The 21444-nt window shown below is 53.6% G+C and overlaps 1 protein-coding gene and 1 pseudogene across 1 annotated transcript; one reads left to right on the forward strand and one right to left on the reverse strand.

Moving 5' to 3' along the window:
- Nucleotides 1–2099: 2099 nt before the first annotated feature.
- Nucleotides 2100–11445, reverse strand: LOC127463481 (ubiquitin carboxyl-terminal hydrolase 42-like). Its single transcript, XM_051772949.1, has 15 exons — nt 10947–11445; nt 10257–10366; nt 9473–9673; nt 8979–9086; nt 8801–8903; nt 8607–8674; nt 8376–8446; nt 7745–7827; nt 7324–7435; nt 6850–6990; nt 6541–6641; nt 5643–5781; nt 4775–5346; nt 3880–3996; nt 2100–2274 (listed from the first exon to the last, which is right to left on the reverse strand). Exons 2-15 carry the CDS (start codon nt 10279–10281, stop codon nt 2100–2102), a joined length of 2016 nt encoding a protein of 671 aa, XP_051628909.1. The 5' UTR covers nt 10282–10366; nt 10947–11445.
- Nucleotides 11446–18182: 6737 nt separating this feature from the next.
- LOC127463482 (class II histocompatibility antigen, B-L beta chain-like) lies at nt 18183–20489 on the forward strand (annotated as a pseudogene).
- The last annotated feature ends 955 nt before the right edge of the window (nt 20490–21444 follow it).

The following is a 21444-nucleotide window of genomic DNA, read 5'->3' on the forward strand; positions in this document are numbered from 1 at the left end:
TACGGGGATCGTGTCGCTACTCTGAAGGGGACCTTCCATGGGCAGTCAACGGTATTTATTTCGGAGCGGGCCGTAGGGGTGCGTGGGGAGAGCTCTCGACTCTGCAGTTCCTCACGTGTCTGACAGGGCATCTTGGGAGGCACTGGAGTTCCCCCAGCTGCTCCAGATCCATAGCACTGAGATTTCCTTCTTTCCTTCCCTTCTTCCGTCCCCAGGGTCTCCTGTGGTGTTCTTCTGGCATTGGGTGTAGCAGGAGCCACCCCCAGGGCTCTGCATGGGGCAGGCTGGGTTGTGGCAGTCTGAAAATGTGTAATTAATAAGGAAATTGTAGATTTTGCATATAAGTTGTTGTATTGTATTGTACTGGGCGTATGTTCTGTCCTTTCATTGGTTGATACTTGACGCAGTACCGTATAGGGTTATGTTCAGCCCCTATCTCCTATGGTTGGTTGTAATTTGCATGCTCCGCCTAAACCCCATCTTCTGTTCCAGTGCCTTCCTTACCCACGTTATTTAAGGCTGGAGCCATTTTGCGCAGTGCTTTTTGTGCCCTTTTGTTCCTCCCTTTAAGCAGTTCAGTTGCCCCGCTACTTTTATAACAAAATCGCCTTACCAGCTGCACCCAGAAAAGTTGGGGAGGTCTTTATTCAAGCGCTGACCTCCGCACTGGGTGGTACCTGCTACTCCTCAGGTGATTGGACAGAGCCATTCGTTGGTGTGAGTTTGGCATTCCCCACCCAAACTGCTACAGGAGTGCCAAGCTATTCTGAGGAATGGGGAGTTGTTACGAAGACTTGACCGGAGCCCTGCTTAGAGGGGCTGGGAGAGGTCCAGCAGCATGGAGTGAGCCTGGCCAGTGCAGAGGGGCCCCGAGCAGGAGATGAAATCTCTTGCAGAGAGGCGCCACTTGCCACAACAGCAAATGGGGAAATCTTCCTCTCCCTTCAGGTCAGAGGTAGAAGTGGATGTGATCAGTGGTGTTCAATCCCCCTGCAATGTGGAGGTGGAGATCCAAACAACCTATAAACAGACTGGCTCAAGCAAGGAAAGGCTGGGATGCTGCAACAATTATTGTGGCATGGTACTAAGGCAGGCCTGGTAAATCCAGATCAGATGCTCTGGCACTTCTGTTAGGAGGTAAAGTCATCCCAAGGGCTGGAGGCTTCTGCCCAGATGATGTCAGGAGGGGCTGCACTCACTGGTGTCTCGGAAGGTGTGAATCTCTCTGTGATTCTCTTGGTTCTTGTGCCATTTCCCAAACAACATGGGCAGGAGGAGGGCTTTGCTGTCGCTTGTGGGAGAAACCTGCCTCTGGCTTTAGAGTGTTTTGAGAAAGTCCAGGTCAGACCTGCTTCATTTTCTAATGAGGGAAGTTGTCTTCCTCCATAGGCTGAAAAGGCCAGGAGCAAGTTACCATGTGTGGACATTCACATACTTTCCTTTTGCTGTGCAGAGGGGCTTTGGTCCCGTGGAAATGCATGGGGCAGAGGACAGGGGACCTTGGGATCAGGTGGCAATCTTGGCTACTGGAATGTTTCAGGATTCTTGTCTGCAAGCTGCAGTTGAGTGCGTCGTATCACTACTGAACCAGAGATGCTCCCCTGCCGCTCCCATCAAGTGGACTTGCTTTTGGGGGTCTTGTATTTCTTTCTTATTGTCTTTCACGAATCCAGGGAAGAATGTGTGCGATTTTCTGGTTCTTCCCCTCACCTAATCCCCTAGCTGCTTTTTGGAAGGCCTCTTGCAGAAGCTGATACTGAAGCAGTGCTTTCAGGGTTACCCAGGGACTCTGAGAAACTGGAGGGGGAGAGATCACAGATTCAGTGCTGCTTGTGGTCAGGGACTAACGGAATGGCAAGCAGCTGGCTCACTGGAGAGAGATATCCCATCTCTAGCTAAACGAAGCTAAATCTCTTATCCACCAACTTCTGATTCAAGTCCAGGCAGTTCTGTCTAGACTGGCCAATGGGGCTGATGATGCCTGAGACCAAATCTTCCTTCCTGGGGCTTTTCAAAAGAGCCAGCCATACTGAAATCAGGAGCTTTTCTACATGTGCTTGATGAGCTCAGCTGCCTCAACATCTGTAAGTTTTCTTTTTTCAGACCCCATTGACGATGTGCATGGTGACCTCCTGGGATCCCATGGCAAAATGAACCTTCTTTGCACCTGCGAGTGTAGCATCTTCACCTTGCACTCCCTTCCTGGAGCAGTAGGTGCTGGCACAGCAGCCCTTCATCTCCAAGGAGTCCCCAGGGTTGTGAGGGGGGATGAAGCTAGGTGGACAGCAGATCGCAGTCAGAGGCCATGGAACAGGTTGGACATGAGCTTGGGGAGACCAAGAGAAGTTCATCCCATATTAAAAGCCTCTATGGCCCATGAGGAGACAGCAAATCTCCCTCTGGAGAGCCTAGGTCAGGAATATACCCGCATCCATCATCGTAACATCTCTCCATCTTGTTTGCAGACAAACCTCCTGTTAAAACTGCCAGAGCTTCCAAGCTGACTGCAGGCAGCAGTTGTAGAGCCCACGGCACCAGCTCCTAGGTCAGCAAGGAGTGCCTTTCAGATGCTGTCTCTCTCCCTTGTAGATCTCTTTGTGCTGCCCCAGTCTTTCTGATCTGCCTCATCCTTGACTTCTCCACCCTGCTCCCTGCCATTGCTTGAGAAGGAGTTATCTGCAATGCCTTTGGGCACCGGGAGCCCAGAGACTGAAGCTTTCCAGCAAGAGCCCCAGGCCTGTACAGCAGCTGTAAATTTCCCTTGTAAGAGCACTCTCATCTTTCAGCCCAGTGTTTATTTAGCCTCATTGTCTCTGTTGTACAATGTGGCTGCTTCAGAGAGCCCCTGTGGTCCTTCCACCTCTCTCTGCCTGGCCTGGCTGTCCTCAGGGCATCTTGCCAAGCTCTCATGTGGTGCTGCTGACCCCTGGGCTGGTGTCATATATCTTTTCTAGAAGATGATTTTGTTCAGCAAACGCCCTGTGGAGGACAGCAAAGCTGCAGAGATGAGCCCACATGTCAGGAGAGAGCCTGGCTGTCCCAAGAGCTGGTGCTGATGGGGGCCAAAACTGCCCCTGGTCTCCCCCCATCCCAGTCAGCAGTGGGATATCAGGATTGAACTGTGAAGTTTGTTAACTCCTCGGCAGCATCCCTGTGGGGTGGGGAAGACAGGGCAGGGGAGCGGCTGGATGGTGAGAGAAGGGCTTCCAGGTGTTCTGGAGGAGATGTAGCAAAGCCATGGGGGCCATGTGCTGCTGCAGCCCAGCCTTCCTGGGTGCACTTCAGGAAAAGTGTTCTAAGAAAGACCTTCCCTCAAAGCAATGGCCTTGGGTTTTCTGGCTGCTTTTCCCAGAGGAAGCAGCATGTCAGCAAAGGAACCAAAGCTCAGGGCATTTCCAGTGAGAAGGACACTGGGAGGAGTTGGGTATGTATTCTTCCATCCCATAAAATGAGAAAAAATGGGCCGGAGTGAGAGGTGAGGGATTTCCAAAGTCTGCTCATCTCTGATGTCTCCCCTCCCTGGCATGGAGGGATCCAGTGCCTCCGGTGCAGACCCGAAAGCTGTGCTGCAGATCCTGAAGGTGATTGTCCTGCTTCTGGTCAGGGCAGTGTTAATTTGGGCAGTATCCAGGAGGGGGCACAGCCAGGACATAGAGGTTATTCCTCATTTTGTCAAGGATGGGGGAAGGGGTCTCTTCCAGGTTGTGTGCGTGGTGGCAAAGTTGGGCACCAACTGGTGAGCAATCATGTGTGAGTCATTTGCCTCCCTTGTACACTCTGTTATTAGGATTGTTTCTGTTACTGTTCTGTTGCTGCACTGTTTTCTTCTTTCATTGCCGTTTCCAGTAAGTTGTTCTTATCTCAACCTGCGATCTTTACCTTTTGTGCCTCCAATTCTCCCGTCCAGCCTGCCTCAGGATGGAGGGGGAGTGGGAAGGAAAGGAGGAGTGGGCAGTGAGCGAGTGGCGCACGATTTGCATGGTTTCAGTGAGAACACTAAATTATGGAACACCCGTCTTAAACACATCATCGTGGCTGGGCTTCTCGAACGAAGATTTAAGAAGGCTCTATCCACATTTGTTACAAGCACGCTGGTGGCTTAGGAGGCCAATGCGAGATAGACATATCCGATTGCAAAAGGCACAGCAGAAAGACTCCCTAGGTGGTATATTCTGCAAGACATGATTCTTTCTCCCTTGTCTTTTCTCCTCGAGAGTGATTCTGCGTGCGTTCTCAAAGGAAACAGCAGCGTTACAGATGGTGTGTCTCCAGGCCTCCCGATTTGAGGCCAGAGTAGACCAGTTCTGTTGATTGATATGGCTGAGGCTGAGATGTTTGTAGCTATAATTGTCTACAACGTGGAATAAATAATTCTGATTACAGTATTTTAGTATTTCTTATTTTATTATTTTAATAATATTTCTTATAACATTACTATCTATTGCTGAATATATATAACATGTAATAATGTATTATAAAGTATTACCTCTCTCTATATTTCTATATTATATTTCTCTATATATTTCTATATTTCTATATATACTTCTCTCTCTATATATTCTATATTTCCATATATATGTCTATATTTCTAATGATATTTCTATATTATTGTAACTATCATCTACTTAGATAAATCATTCACTCAGGTCTGAGAAGGCGTATCGAAAACAAGGATGCCTTGGCTAATAAACGCAGTGCTAGTCTTCCGTTCTGCTTGAGCCAGGGCCATAATCCAACGCCATCATTGCCAGAGTGCCCTGAATGCTTGTCTGACGTGAATCTCTGGGGCGTGGAAACCCTCCTCTTCTTCTCTGAAGGGCGGTAGTCTGTGTGCTGCCCAAACTGGCTGTGGCAATCATAGCCCCGCCATGTTGATCTTCTCTGCTCTCTCTGCCTCTGTCGGGTTTGCTCCCGAGCAGCCCGGAGCATGAGAGCCTGCTTGGAGCTGGCTTTGGAGGGCCCTGCAACTGCAGTGTTCACTAAGACTTGGTCACAACGTGGAGGACTTGTTCTCTCCCTCTTTCTCTTCCGCAGGGAGCGGTCATAGTCTGTGGACTGCACAAACCGGCTGCCAAGGTTGTAAGTTCCCCGCACAGATCTGCTTGGCTCCCTCTGCCTCAGCAAGGTTTGCTCCTGAGCAGCCCTGGGAGCGGGAGCCCACCGGCAGATCCTCTTGGAAGGCCTTGCAGCTGTGCTATCCCTAGGACCACGGTCACGACTTGGAGGACCAGTTCTTCTCTCTGAAGCGTCATCATAGTCTGTGGTGTCCCCAGAGCAGCTGCGGAGATCCCTGCCCCACACAGGGAATCTGCTCCGGGACCGCTCCCTGCCAGTGTCCTTCATGCCCTGCAAAGAGAGCTGTGCAGAGTTCCTGCCCTTTTCTCCTGAAAGGATCAGAGCAGTGGGGAACCCCTACAAGTTCTGGGACAGGACAGTTTGGGGCCTCCAAAAGGCTCTTTTGGAGGGCTACTAAGACCAAAAGGCCAGAGGCGCACAAAAGGGATGGATCCAGGTGGGATGCTTTGAGAGGGAGCAGCGTTGTGGTTGTGAAGAGAGGTGCGGTGTGTGAGGGGCAAAAGAGAAATGCTGAGATCCCAGAAAGAAATCCACTTTGATGCCCTGACCCATGACCCCAAAGTTACCTTAGTCCTACCAGTCAGAGCCTGTGGTCCAACAGAGCCCGCCTGCTTGCTGCTGGCCACACACTGACTGAGGAAGGAAGGGGCATGTGATGGTGCCAGTGAGGAAGAAGCCCTTTCTCCAATTCTCAGATCAGAGCATCTGGAGAAAAACAAAAGAGTCATCTCAGTTTAGAGCTGTTGTTGCAACCTCCTCTGGGGTTCAGTCATTTTCTCAGAGAGGCTTCTATGACAGAGAGAAGACTTAACCAAGGACACTAATGGGAAACTCAGCTAGGGTCTTCCCACCAAGTTTGCCTCTGTCCCAACAAAAACCTCATCTCTATACCTCCCACAGCCTCCATTTCAGAAATTCACAGACTTGTTTGGGTTGCAAGGGACCTTTAACTTTATCTCGTTCCACCCCGCTGTGGTGGGCAGGAACACCCTCCACTATTCCAAGGGTTCTCCAAGCCCTGTCCAACCTGGCCTTGAACACTTCCAGGGATGGGGCCCCCACAGATGCTGTGGCAACCTGTGCCAGTGTCTCAGCACCCTTACAGCAAAGAATTCCTTCCCAATATCTAATGTAAACCTGCCCTCTGTTAGCTGAAAACTGATAGCCTTCATCCTGTCACTACATTCCCTGACAAATGGTGCCTCCCCATCTTTCCTGGACGTCCTCTTTAAGTCCTCTTATCTACAAGAGTCAACATCAGAGACCAGGCAAGTAGCAGATTCCATCCGGGCCGCAGCCTGAAGCCCAGTAAAGGACAGACACGGAGTAGTTCAGATTTGACAGCACTGAATGATGCAGGTAGTAATTTCATTTGATGAGAAAAACACTCCGGAAGGTGAGAAGCACAACTGCAAATGAGGAAAAGGAAATGTATTCTGAACCTATTTGAATCCTGGTTATTACCTGGCATAGAACAGCAGGTAGGCTTGCTGCCTGAGAACTGTGTCAATGGAACGCAGCTGCACAGATTCATCGTCCATCCGGTACCACAATCCATTGCTGGCCTGTAAAAAAAAGGCAAGGATCTCTCCATGGTTTCTCTCCAAAAACACAGGTAGGAAACTGCCAAACCGAGAGCATGTCAAAACAAATGCAGTCCAGCCACTAAGGAGGCCTTCTGCCCCAAAACTTTGGCTGTCAGTAACACTGACAGGAAAGTTTATCTTCCCCAGCACACATTTTTCCCCATTGGGAAGGAAGTTGCTCTTTTACCTTTGTGTAGCAGAAATAGTGTCCTCCATGACAGCTGACACCACTGTGCACCAGGACAGCATATAAGGAGTAGAGGAGTGCTTCTCCATCTGCCTGAGACATGTATGGGCGAAGATCCAAGTACTCCGGATACTCTACAACCTATGGAGAGACCAAGAGGGCTCAGAAATGACCCTGGTCTGTGACATGAAAGAGCCTACCAAGTGCAGGGGCCAGTCCAGGGGTATCAATCCATCTCTGGGGCTCATGAGCACTTGGTTTTCCATAAAGCAACATAAAATCGTTTGGGTGGCAGGAAACCCTTCTCAGTCAAAGCAGCCCTATCAGAGCACAGTGCTTGCCTGTCTTCCCACAGGAACTTTCCACTCCCCAGAAGGTACCCCAAAAAACCCAACACAAGCAGCTTGTGACAAGCATACTGCTTTAGGAAATCTGCTTCTTGAAGAGAAAGCTGCACACCAATAGTGTACACACCTTGCTGATCTTGCCACCAGTGAAGCAGTCAAACCTCTTCAGACACACAGTGAGAACCTTGGGTGCACAGTGGACAGTGAACCTCTTAGTGGCGGCAACATTCTTCTCACACCTTGAAACCAAGCACAGAGCACAGCGCTGAAATGCACCCTGTCTTCCACCAAGGCAGTCAGACAACCTTTCTTGTCTCGGGCATCCTTATGCTATTTTAAGGCAATTCGGTGCCATATTTAAAACAAACAAACAAACAAACAAACAAACAAAGAAAAAACCCCAACCCCCCTCCCCCAAAAAACCAGACAAACAAAACTGTGTCTCATCAGTGTGCAGTAAACTTCCACGAGAAGATGACTTCTGCTCAATGACTTGTAGCCCCCTCACACAGAGTCTAGTGTTAATATGTTGTTAGTAATCATCTTACTTGCTACATTTAAAGCAGTTTTCACCCTCCAGGTGCTCAGGTGTTACAAAGTCCTCCAGAGCTGCAGTGAGGGATGAGGCTGCCTGGAGAATTGAGAAATCGGTGCACTGAGCTACAGCAAATGCCCTGGCCCAAACATTTTCCAGGAGCTGACAAGAAAACCCCTGTAGCTGATGCTGAGGAGACCCGCCATGAATCTGCAAGCTGTATCCAGAAGGAGCCAGAAAGAGAGTGTGGTGCTGAACATTTCCCCTGTCCCAGAGGTTCTCAGGGGCAATCAAGAGCTCCCTCTCTCTATCACCTGCCATTGAGCTACTGATGGTATGTAGGGTCATCAGTAGTGAAAACAATCCAACCCATCAGCCTGGAAGCCAGACAGGTGTTGAAGGAGGGCAAAGGAAAGAAGGATGAGGATATGTCAAGGGTGCAGAGCGCATAATGGGTGCTTGTCCAGCTTCAAGCCAGCACCTACAGAGAGACCAGTGCCATGGCCTCTGCAGGAGGACAACATCCGTTCCCCTTCCCATCCACGACCAAGACCTCTTGTGTTCACAGGATATGCTTTCAGGACAAATGTGTTGACTCGGAAAAGCCTTGCCATGTCTTGAAGCACAACTGCAAAACCTCTTACTTTGATATCCAAGGGGACATCCAGGAAGGCCTCATAGGAATCAGAAATGGCTTTGCAGCTGAAGCAGATGACTGGAAGGAAAAATCAAAATGCCCAGCAATGGTGAGCGGAACGATGGTACTGCTTTGTGCTCATTGTACCTGTCCTGCTAGTCCCAGGGCCAGCTGTTGGGCACAGGCAGACAGAAGGGCACAGGCAGTGCCAAGGAGAGCAGTAGTTGTAGAAACATACCTCTGGATCTCAGAAAGCCTCCAAATATTTGATGGACAATGGTAGTAGATTGAGATGATATGTCCAAGCTGGAAACAAGTAGTAAGACAGAGCATTACTTCCTCCAAGCCCCGGCTGTAGGTTTTCCTTGATGAGGCCACATCAAGGAGTCCAAAGGGCTCCGAACTTTGTAAAGGTAACTTGCTTGTGCTTACTCGTTGCTTGCACTCAGACAAGCTCTCTGCATGGCATTGACAGTACAGCATAAGAAGTCATGGGCATCTTCCTCCCTGCCAAGCTGAAAATGTTCTCCTATGACTAAGAAACAGGAAGTTAGTAGTTGTCTCCTAGAGGAAGGGAAGGAAACCTGTCAAAGAACCTGAAATCACATACATCTGAAAGCCCTGAGAACAGCCAAAGGCAGGATGGCACTGACTGAACGCAGGACCTTGTTAACATGCGCTTCCATGATGCACATCATGCAGAAGCCTTGTTGGCGACCTGAGGAGGGAGGGAGAGAAGGTCCTCTGGTTAGCAAAATAGCCCTAGTGGTGGAATACTCCTCTTCTTCCACTCCCACTCCAGTGCAATATGCCACTCCTCCCAGTGTTTCAACAAGCACGGGACGTTTTAGTGCATAGAAAATGTTCTTCAGAGGAATGCTAAACTGAGGTTTTAACTTGCAGGAATAGAGACCCAGAGCTAGAAAGATGTGCCTTCCTGAAGAATAAGACAGCTGGATAGGACAGGTGGCTCCTGAGTGTACAAAGAACACAAGTTCTGGGGCTGACAAAGGGCTGCTTTTCTCCTAAATCAAATTTCAGGTTCTGGGAATCCTTGGGGTTTGATTAACAGATTCACAGGGAGATGTCCCTAAGAGTACTCACAGGCCTGGCTGTGCTCCCGGGAGAGCAGATAGTTGGCCAGCGGCGGGGTGTATGTCAGGCATTGCAGGACAGCATTAAGGAAGCAGGTGTTGCCCACATTGAGGAGTCCTGCTCCAGCACTCTGTCTTTGCTGCCAGACCATGCAAATCTTCTCTGGGGGAAAGAGGATCCTTTGTGGCGGAGTCATTCCCTCGGCAATGACTGCAGGGAAATTCCATTTGAAAAGAGATGAAATGAGGCACAAAGGCATATTTAAACAGTGAGGTCTCTACAGGAGCACTCAGGACCATCTGCTTCAACTGCCAACCCAACAACATCAGGGGAAGCTTAAACAGTGCCATTAAAATTTCCTGTTTTGGAAAAATCCATTCCCCTGTTTACGTTGCTGAGAGTCCAACAAACCCACAATCTGATTTCTGGGCCGCAGGCTACCTTCCTTTCTCAGTAGAGTTCTAGACTGGATTATCAGTGAAGCCATCCCTTTTCCTGATTGTAACTTGTTGAAAACAAGTAAATACTGAGCACGGAAGGTAACCCAAAGGATGGCAGACCTCTCTACGAGCAATGGCAGCTTTCAAAGTCTTGTACCTAGTGTCAGAGGAGCGACAAAAGGTGTTTTCCTGGGTCTAATTGTAAACACGGGGGTCAGTTGGACTGCTCTCAGGAAACATCCCAGAGATCACTCTAGGTTGTGAGCACATCATTCTGGGATTTGACCCCCAGCCATGTCAGTTGTCTGTGGCAGTTCACAAAGTCCAAACCTGCTGGTGAAGCTATTACTCACAGGAGTCGTTCCCTGCTGTGGCCATTGCCTCTCTCAGGAAGAGAGTGCAATGCTTTAGATGACCAAGGATGTCTTTCTCTCCAGAAAGAGAACAGCACCAATCCCGTCACCTAGTTGCAAAGAAATTACTGTAGCTCACCGAAAGTATCAAAACTCTAAATAAACGCAGAACGGCATCCACCACCAAGTCTTTCAGTGGTGCTCGTAACTGCTGCTGAGCTGCAGCTCACGCCCTTATGATCAGGCGCAGGGCACCAACTCACAGCGGGTTCAAAGGCCCTTTTGAAATGCTCCAATGTACGTTACCTTCTCTGAAGAGGCCCTGCTGCTCTCCTGACACTGCTTCAGCAACAGAGCCCTCTGGCTTTCCCACCTCCTAGGAGTGACCGTCTTTCAGCCACTACTTTAACTGCTGCCTTTGCTGCTCTCCTTTTTCTGCCTCCCTCCCTCCCACAGCAATCAAGGTGGGCTGAGCCCATCCCCTCAGACTACAGTCACCTCCCTGCTTACCTATCCTAGGCTATGGAAAAAAAACCAAGAATCAGCAAACTGGAATTCTAGCCTAGGTCATACCTGGCCAGCCTATAAAAGTTGTAACAGCTCAACCTACGGCTAGGAAGGTATAAATCAGCCTATACTTTTATCCCATATACCCTGCTCTATGATCTGTGCCAAAAGTCAAAGCATTACCTTTGAAAGAGGAGGAAAGTTGAGGAGAAATGGTCAGTAAACAATAAACCATCCAAAAAAGGCAGGCACACAAGTAGCAAAGGAAGGAGCTGAGTTATCCCGAAGGCCAACTCTGTCCAACTGATTTTCGTTGGCGCGCTCCTCAGGATACCGGATGGGTGCCACATCTCTGCCCCTTTGTGACATGGGGTCACATGGAACCACATGGAACCACATGGAACCACATGGTTCTTGGGCACAGGAACCCACATGGCACGTCCGCCAGGTGGAAGCCACTGGACCTCCCCCCGTGCTGGTGGCAAAGGGCTAGTCATCCTCTGACAGAGCTCCCACACCTTCCCTGAGCCACACGGCCTGAGGAGTAAAAGCCTGCTCAGGGCTGTAACTGAGCCAGGTCACAGCTTTTCTGGCCCCCAAGACGCTGAGGGTTTCACTGCCACTTCTATCAGTGAGACTCTTAGCAAAGCACCTGGACTCTTATGGGTTCATTTCCAATTAATTTCATCTACCCCCAGGGTACAACCATGGGCTGACCCTGAACTGGGACTGCCAAAGGAACCCTTCAGAGGCTGCGCTGGGAGGACCTTGGCTGGCTGCTGGCCCCCGCCCAGCTGCTGTCTTGTCCTCAAGCTCTGAAAACGTTCCGGGATGGCTTTTTAGCAGCTTCACATTTACTCCTGCCGCTAGGGTTGGTTAGGTTTTGATCAGCCGCAGCTTTAGCCAGACTCCCACTCTGGATGGTGAGGGCACGCGCGTGTTAGGCGGAGCTATCCCCTGCACGTCCGGCGCCGAAATAAACAAATACCGGCTTAATAGCACCTGTGGCTGTTGAGTTTTACTACTGTTGCCTTTTCCTGGCATCAATGGATAGAGACAGTTTTGTCCCTGCTGCACTTGGCCTATGTTGTTTTGGGCTTGTTGGAAATCATAAAACTTTTCTAATTTTTTTAGTGTTCCTAATTAACTTTTTGATTAGTTGTTTTTAACACACATCATAGGCGGTGCGTTCAGCCTTAAATCAACTTTAGCCAGCATGGAGTAAAAATTGTCATAAGCTCCTTTGGGAGAACACAGCCTGGGAAAAGTACTAAAACTGTAAGTTTTGTTGAAGTTAACCCTGTTATGCTTCAGTGGAGAAAGCCTGTCAGAGAAAGATGTCCTGTTGAAGGAGGAGATCTGGAACACAAGATTTATGGACTACAAGGACCTTCTGCAGAAACCAGCAGCTAAAGAAGAAGACTAACAAAGGTTCAGCATTTGTGTCATAAAATCCCTAGGGGAGGGAAAATATACAAAAAAGATTAAAGATATGAAGTTATTACAGTAGAAAGGGAGAAATTAATAACCAATCCCACATAGAATACTAATTAATGAAAGGGAGTGAGTGATGTAATTTGGAAGCAATGAACATTAATTTCTTTGTTTGCCAAATCTGTATAAATAGGTGAAAAGCGATGTCTTGCTGTCAGTACGGAGGCAGGATTTTTGTCAGCCACATGCACAGGCAGGGCTGCAAATAAAAGTAATCCCTTGCTTTCTAACACTAAAAAGCCAATTTGTTAGAGGGTCCTATTTATCCCGACAGTTTCAGAGGTGTTTAGCAACAGGCAGTCCTCTGGACACCTGGTGTAACCTCTGCTCAGCAGGCAGATAGTGTTTCTCATGCGCCAAGGATGCAGCTGGTTGTTATTTAACAACACTTGACCTGGCTGGTTTGGCCCCTGCCTGGAATGGGGCATCAAGTTTTACTCAGTTCTTCTCAGGACAGGTGGTTTCACTCCTGCCCAGCTCAGCACAGTTCATATGGCTCCTGCTCCACTCCAAGGTGTTTCTTCTTTTATACTTGGGGCATCCAGCTCGGGCATGACTTTGCTTGGATGGCTTTTTTCATCACGTCTTGCAGCAGCTGGTTTTATCCCTGTCATCCTTGGGGAGGCTCCTTGTATCCCTTACCCAGACAAAGTATCTGCATTTACTCCTGCATTACACCTCTCAGGTGACCTTTTTATGCCCCTACCCTAACCTGATGTCTAGGTTCTGGATTACCGTCCTCCACACAGCAGCGTCCGGCGCCGCTGGTTCTTCTGCACCAATGGCAACCCGACTGGGCCGTGACGTCACCGGTCACCGGGCAGATCCCGGCGCCGCAGGTTGGGAGACGCGACAGTGCCCGAGGCAGCGCGGGGGAGGGGAGGGGACGGGGGAATTCCTGGGAACTGACCGGAATGTCCTTTGGGAGCCCTGCTGGGATCACCCTGAGTCCTCCTGAGACCCTCTACAACCCTCCGCGGCCACGTCTGGCGGGACCCCCGGGCCGGGCCGAGCTGAACTCGCGGGCCCTGCGCTTAAACTCGGCCTTAAAGGCGCCGCTTTGGGGCCAAAGCGGGGGAAGGGCCGCGATCAGCGGATGCCGCGGGGGCGGGGGGCGATCTCCCTGGGCCAGTGCCCGCCCTGGGCAGCCCCCACTGCCCCCCGCAGGGGTCCTGGGGTCAAGGCAAAGGGGGGCTCCCAAAGCCCCTGCCAGGGGGGAGCGGGAGCTGGGGCAGGAGCTCCGTGGGGAGAGAAAAGGGGGGGACAGCGGGATGGGGGTCCCGGGGGGGCGCACACGCTCCGGGGGGGACACACGACCCCCGGGGACCCCCCTCAGCTCCTCCCGCGGGCGGAGGCCGAGCCCCAGCCCAGGGAGACGAAGGCAAAGACGGAGCCCCGACCCCCGTCAGCATCTTGGGGGGGCGGGGGGGGCAGGACCCGGGAAACGGCGGCGGCTGCTGGGAAGGGACTGGGATGGACTGGGATGGACTGGGACACCGGGATACAGCAGGAGCAGGACCGGGACCCCTCGGGACCAGAACTGGGGCAACAGGGATCATACTGGGAGCAACTGGGACTGTCACCGAACGGGAATAAAACTCTCTGTCACTGCAATGTCAGGATTAGAAAGCGGTTTAATTTTTTTTGGCACTGGGTGCATGGGTGGGGGGGTCTCCTCACATCACCCCCACACTGGGCTGTCTCACACCCTGGTTTCTGTGGATGTAACTAATACATGTGCATTACACTTCCCCAAACTCATGCATATATACTAAACACTCCCACAGATTCTCTTACACTTTTGAATCAGTTCTCAGAACTCATTTACATCAGAGTAGGGGTCTCTCGAGGGTCTCTGGTGGCCCTTTGGGGAACATCCCTTCTCCAAATTATCCTTTGGTCACAGGCGTGAAAAAACAGTTTCTTCTTCTGGAATGCTTCCCAGCTCTGGGGGCTGGCCAAGATACTCCTTCTTATCAGTGCTGCTTTTTCGGCATCAGACCTGGCCCCGGGGGGATCGGGGGTCGTTCCCAACCGGCTCCGCTCCGCCCTCGGGCCCCGCTGGGGCCGCCCCGCAGTTCCCACCCGGCTCCGCCGCACGGCCCGGGCCCCGCGTGTCCCGCTGCCGCCTGCCCGGCCCCGCCGAGCCCAGAAACGCCGCCAAATCGCTCAGGGGGACCAAAAAACCCTTCCCGTGGGCAGCCAGGGGCGCGGGGGGTCCCTGTGAAGGCCCTTGCCCTCAGTCACTGCTGGGCACCCGCCGCCCCCGCCCCGAGCCGGGGCCCTTCCCAGCGCTCCCAGTGTGCCCAGCCAGCCCCGAGCGCCCCAGGGAGGGCTTCAGTTGGGCACGGCACACAAGGGCTGCTGGGGGGTCCCACCTCACTGCGGGGCCCTTGGTTCTTCCCGGGCTGGGCAAACCCGGCGGGTGGAGTTTTGTGCCAGAACTCTGTCCCCTCCTGCGCTCGGCCCACGGGATTCGGGGCCGTTTTCCCTTTTTGGGGCAAATAAATCCCAGGTGTTGAGCACTGACAGGACGCAGCAGCCCTGCAGCCTGCGGAGCCCGGGCTGGCCTGTGCCTGGCAGAGGAACAAAGCAGCTCAGGGGCAAATGACTCCGTGGTTAATTGGTCTAATAAATTGCTCCTAATTAGGGGGCAGACAAGTGAGGCCCCAGGGCTTCCCGGCCAATGCACACAGCTGGGAAAGCCCGGCCAGGAGCTCCACAACACTGTATTTGTGTCTATTTTCAGACAGATCTGGCATTTCAGTCATCAATTCTCGACGTTTTATGCCTGTTTAATGATATTTTATTGATTCTCTTCAAGATCAGGATCAACATCTGGATCCTTACGGACATGGTGCTTTCCAAGGAGAGCAGGACACAGGCAGAGCCAGGAGAACCAGCCTGCAATCACACAGTGCCACCTGGCAGAGATGTTGTAGAGCAAAGACTCCCTTCAGGTTGGAAGGAAACTCTGCATTCAGTGAGCTGCCTGGAGAATGTGTGCCCACAGCTCTGTGGGAAGCTGAGAGCAGGGAATAACATTCCCAAGCAGCTGCATCTCTGCCTGGAAGGAAGGACTGTCTGCAGGTTCAGACACTTCTGAGTTTGACCCTTCAGACCATAGTGACCCTTTCAGAGAAAACGCTGAGGACAAGTGTGTTTGAAGAGCTCAAGCTGACTGAGAAGGGCTGCAAAGCATCCTGGAGAGCTGATTTCCAAGATCTCCGTGGGCATCTGGCACCTTGATAAACTTCTCTTCTTCCCTCAGTGCCCAGGGAACACCAGACAAGGTCACCCAAGGGTTTCCCTTGGAGTGCCCTGGGCTTGGCTGGTGGAATCTTCTTGGGGGAGGGCAGGGATGAGATGAAGGCAGTTGAGTGAGACTTTGGAATGGAAGATTGTGCCTGTTTGGGGTTTTCTGCCTTGAAAGAAAGCTCACCATGAGCTGTAGAAGGCCCTGTGCTGGGTAGATTCAGCTACTTGAATAAAGCTTTCAGTTTAAGATCTTTGTTTTTTAGGAGCTCCTGATACCTCCAAAAGCCAGGTCAGGATCCCCAACAATTTCCTTTCCTATGTGGATATAATTACTTGGTAGGATTCTATTGTGGAGTCTCATGCTCTGTACTAAGACATTTCTGGACTAGTATTCCAAGGAGCATCCCAAGCATTGTATCCTGCTCCCTTCTCTAACGTATCCATATATAAAACTCAGTAACTTCCTTTTTAGAGCCTATTTATTTACCTAAATGAGTTCATTTCACTTACATATATTAAGGGATGGCTTTATTTCCTGGTCTATTTTTCCTGATGAAATAAATAATCCAACAGTTCTGCTGGAGTCCAAGTTCTTAAATCACTGGAGTTTTCATTACATGTATTGTGTAACAGGTTGAAAACTTCCTTAGCTGGCAGCTGGAACAAAACTCCATCCAGCTCCCAGGGCTTGCAAAGCTCCTTCTTAAACAGCAGGAAGAGCCACAGTAGATGCCCAAGTGCTGCAGAATGGCAGGAAATGCAGGCAGTGCAGTGGTTGCAGTGTGTGAATCTCTGCAGTTCAGCAGAGGCTCCTCATCCCTCTGGAGCAGGGAGGTCACTGCTGGGAAGTTGTGCTGTGCAGAAGCCTTGAGCTCCTGTGGCAGGACGAGCACAGGGCAGTGCCACGGCCTTTGTGGGGAAGATCCTGCCGGGCCTGCCAAGTGCTGCTGCTCTTTGGAAAGCGGGAGAGTTGTGGGTCCTTGCGAGGAGGAGAATGAAGATGTTCAGCAGCAGAAAGCAGAGCAGAGCAGTGCCCTCCTTTTGTCCGGGGCTGCCGAGGGGGCACTGAACCTGGCGAGCACTGAGCCAGGGGCAGCAGGAGGGCAGTGTAAACCCGACAGCCCTGGAACAGCACGAGAGGCTGCAGAGCTGGAGAAGGAATTCTGCGGGAATGCTCAACTCTGGAATGCTGCTGGAAGCGTCCCTTTGGCCCCTAGAATTGCCCTGGGAGTTTGCTGCCAGGCTTTGCTGCTCTCCTGCTGCAGTGAGTCAATGGGAGCTGCCGGGTGCTGTGGGCTGGCGATGCCGTGGGGAGCAGCTGCCCGGCCGTGGTGCCCCTTGCCGTGGGTGCCGTGCGGGCTGACGGTGCCGGCGGGTTCCGTGGCAGCGCCGGAGCCCGGCGGGATCCGCAACGCGTCCCGCCCGGCGCTGCAGGACCGGCAACGGCAGCGAGGGCTGCCAGGCCTTGGGAAAGCTGCGACCTGCAGGAGCTGTCAGGGCTCCAAGGCACAGCCCGGGGGGCCACCAGAGACAGAGAGTTCCTGACGTGCCCATTCCCGTTCTTCCGTGCCCATTCCCATTGCTGGTAATGCCCAGCCTGCTCCCAGTGTCCCCGTTCCTGTCCCCAGTGTCCTCATCCTGGTTCCCCACGTTCCTATTCCCGCTCCTGGTGTTCCCATTACCAGTTGCTGGTAATGCCCAACCTGTTCCCCGTGACCCCATCCTGGTCCCCCCTGGTTCCCATTCCTGGTGTTGCCATTCCCAACTCCCAATATCCCCATTCCCAGTTCCTGGTGTCCCCAGTCTTCTCCTGGTCTTCCCATCCTGCTCCTGGTGTCCCCATCCCTTTCCCCATTGTCTCCTTGTGTTCCCAGATCCAAAAAAAATCCTGGAAAAGAGAAGTTTAGGTACTCCCAGGACCCCAAAATTGTGAAAACAAGGGTTTGGGCACGCCCAGAGCCCAAAATATTAAAATAGAGGGGTTAGGACACTCCCAGACTCATGAGAACAGGGGGGGTTCAAACACTCCCGGACTCCCAAAATCTCACGAACAGAGGGTTATTGGGCACACCCGGCATCCCAGACCCTCATTCCCACCTATCCACGACACTCCAAACCCCATCCCCAGCAATCCTGGAACCCCCCAAACCCACCTTGGACCCCCCAGGTCCCGGGCAGGGTCAGCAGCAGCAGCCAATGGGAGCGAGAGCTGTTGTTGCGTCATCAGCTGCCGGGCAGACCCGTCCGGAACGGAGCCCTCCCCGAGCTCAGCCAATCAGAGACCGCCCTCCGGTGATTTTGGGGGCCCGTGGGAGCTGCGGGAGCCCTGGATGGGCGTTTTTGGGTTGCCCTGAGCTTTGGGAGCCCTGGCTGGGCATTTTTGGTGGGCCCTGAGCTCCCCCCTCCCCCGCAGCCCACGGACCCCCCCGAACCCCCCAGCCCCGGGGCTGCCGCGGGGGCCCCCAACGGCCCTCAGCCAATCCCAAAGCGCCCACGCCGCCGGCGCCCAATCCCAGCGCGCCGCGCTGATGACTCATCAGTCGCCGGGAAGACGCCTCGAAAAAAGGGCCCCAACTGCGCCCTCAGCCAAGCCCAGCGCGCCCCAAACCCCCCAAAACGGCGCCACCCGGCTGGTTTTGGGCTGTCAGCAGCTGTCCGGCGCTGGGCATGGAGCGTGTGCGGGGAGCTGGGGCCGTGCTGGCGGTGCTGGTGGTGCTGGGAGCCCCCCCGGCTGCGGGCGAGGAGCTGTCTGGTGAGCGGGGGGGGCGGGCAGGGGGTTGGGGTGTGAAAGGGGGGGAAAGAGGGGAGAAAAGAGGGTGTGGGAGCCCCAAAAGTGAGTGGGAGGGGGGTCGGAAGGCCCAGAGTGAGTGGGAGGGTGATGGGAACCCCAAAGTGAGTGCGGGGGGTCTGGGGATTGTGGGGACAGTGGGAAAGGGGTGGGAGAGGGGGGAAAGGGGTGGGTGGGAGAGCAGGCAGAGGGGTGCCATGGGGGTCCCTAGGTGTTTCTTGAGCCCTGGAGCGGTTCCTTGGGGCTCTGGGGGGGTCGAATCCGCAGTGGGGGGATCCCCAGCCACCCTTGTCCATCCCTGGGGGCTGATGGGGGGGTTCCCCCCCAGCCAAGAGCCGGTGCTGGGGCGTCCGTGGGGCAGAGGGGATGGGAAAGGGGGGTCCGGGGTGGCCTCCTGAGCTCCCAGCCTGCTTTGGGGGGATGGGGATGATGGGGGTGGACGGGGCACCCCCTGACCCGTGTCCTGCACACACAGGGGTGTTCCAGTGGATGGGAAAGGCCGAGTGTTACTTCATCAACGGCACCAAGCGGGTGAGGTATGTGGACAGGTACATCTACAACCGGGAGCAGTACGCCCACTTCGACAGCGATGTGGGGGTCTATGTGGGGGACACCCCGTAAGAATTCTGGGCCAGGCAATGGAACAGCAACCCCGTAATTCTGGAGTACGAACGGGGTGAAGTGGACAGGCTCTGCCGGCCAACTACAAACTTGGTGCTCCTTTCATCGTGGAGAGGAGAGGTGAGCGTGGGGCAGAGCGGGTCCCCTCAGCCCCTGTTCCGGGAATGACCCTGGAGCCCTTCAAACCCTCCCTGGGAATCACCTCAGACCCCTCAGCCCTCCCTGTGCCCTTCCCTTGGCCTGTTGCCCCTTCCCAGTTCTTTCCTGTCTCTCCCAGTCCTTCCAATGCCCCCTAGTCTCTCCTAGTCCATTCCACTTTTTCTCACTCCATCCCAGTCCATCCCAGCCTCTCCCAGTGCCCCCCCCCGCCGTCTCCACCCCGCTGGGGCCACCGAGCTCACGCCCCTCAGCCAATCCCAGCGCGTCTCTCTGATGACGCTCCAGTTGCCAGGCAGACCCAAAGCAAAGAGTTCCCTCACCACGACTCAGCCTCCCAGTCCCCATCGCTTCCTTCCCAGTCCACACCAGTCATTCCCAGTCCTTTGCAGTCATTTCCAGTCATTCCTAGTCCCCGTCACTCCATTCCCAGATCCTCTCACTCCATTCCCAGTCGTTCTCACTTCACTCCCACACCTCCCAACTCTCTCCCCAGTGTCCCCCCAGCCCAGCCCCTTCTCCCCCACTCTATTCCCAGCCCCTCCCACTGCCATCCCAATCCCTACCAATGTCCTACAAGTCCTCTCCCCTCCCTCCCAGTGCCCCCCAGCTCAGCCCAGTGTCTCCCCCGTCCCTCCCAGTGCCCCCCAGCGTGTCCATCTCGCTGGTGCTGTCGAGCTCCCAGCCCGGCCCCGGCCGCCTGCTCTGCTCCGTGATGGATTTCTACCCTGCACCGGTGCAGGTGAGGTGGTTCCAGGATGGGCAGGAGCTGCCAGAGCACGTGGTGGCCACCGACGTGGTCTCCAACGGGGACTGGAGCTACCAGGTGCTGGTGATGCTGGAAATCCCCCCCCGGCGTGGGGTCACCTACAGCTGCCAGGTGGAGCACGTCAGCCTGGAGCACCCCCTCAGCCGGCACTGGGGTACGGCCCGGCCCCCCCAGCACCGGGGGGGCGACTGGGGGCGACTGGGAGGGAGTTTGGTGGGTGCTGGGGGTGCTGGGAGAGGGTTGGAGGGTCCTAAAGGGTCTGGGAGGGGCTGGGTGGGATCCCTACAGGGGCTGGGAAGGGACTGGCAGGAGGTTGGAGGGACCCCCGGGTGGGCTGGGGGAGAGCGGGCCGGGCTCTGTGGGGTGCCGGGGGGTGCGTGGGAGGAGGTTTTGGGGGTGCTGACCCCCCCAGTTCCCCCCAGAGATGCCACCGGACACCGTCCACAGCAAGATCCTGGTGGGGGTCGGGGGCTTCATCTTGGGCTTGGTCTTCCTGGCGCTGGGGCTCGGCTTCTACCTGTGGGAGAAGGTAAAGGGGGGGTCCCCGGCGGTTTTGTCCCCCCCCTTGCCCACAGCCTTTGTGCCCGCCCTGCCCCCCACCCCGCTCTCACCCCCTTTTCACTCCCCACAGAGCTCCTGAGCCACCGGTGGCCGCAGCCCCTCCCCGTGGCCCCGGCCCAGCCGGGACCCCCCAATCCAGCCCCGCCCGCACTTTGGGGGGTGTCAGAGACTGGAACAGTTAATGATTTATGCATTCTAAGAGACTTCTGCAGGCTTTTGACTTTCTGATGGGCAACAGGGCCCATCCCCCCTCCTCCAGTGCAGAAGATGTCAAGCCCCGAAAAGGCGGGAAGAGCCGAGTTTACCACGCCCTCCACATGAACTCCGTGCCAAAAAGGGGGACAACCCCGTATGGAAACAACTCCCCACCTTGGGGGAGGTGCAAAGGATATGGATATTGACTGGTGACTTTGGGGGGTTGGGGGGTGTTTTTCCTTCTTCTCCCCCCACCGCCTGCGGATCCAGACCATTGCTTTTTACATGGCTGGATCCAATGGGTGGTGACTATATACGTTTTTACCACTCTCATCTTTTCTTTTTTCTTGCTCTCCCTTACTCTTACCCTGTCTTTCTCTCCCCTATGCATTTTTCTCCTCCCCCGAAAGGTTGGCCTTGTTATATGACAGCCCCCAAAATGCTGGCATACCTGTTGATACAGAATTGTTAAAATAAACCTTGTCAATATGTTTTCAGACACCGATTATTCAGTGTCATTTCACTTTAATCCACCCCAAGGGAATTATTGATAAAACCTGAGTTACCCCCCCGCCTTTTTCCTGGGGCGGGTCGTAATAGTCACTGCTGTCCCTGTGATGTCACTGCTGTCCCTGTGATGTCACTGCTGTTTCTGTGATGTCACTGCTGTCTCTGTGATGTCACTGATATCTCTGTGATGTCACCACTGTCTCTGTGATGTCACCGCTGTCCCTGTGACGTCACTGCTGTCTCTGTGATGTCACTGCTGTCCCTGTGATGTCACCGATGTCACCTGTGATGTCACCGCTGTCTCTGCGATGTCACTGCAGTCCCTGTGA

This window comes from Manacus candei, unplaced genomic scaffold, assembly GCF_025592945.1.
Source record: "Manacus candei isolate 608988 ecotype Guabito, Panama unplaced genomic scaffold, ASM2559294v1 h1tg000162l, whole genome shotgun sequence".
Lineage (NCBI taxonomy): Eukaryota > Metazoa > Chordata > Aves > Passeriformes > Pipridae > Manacus > Manacus candei.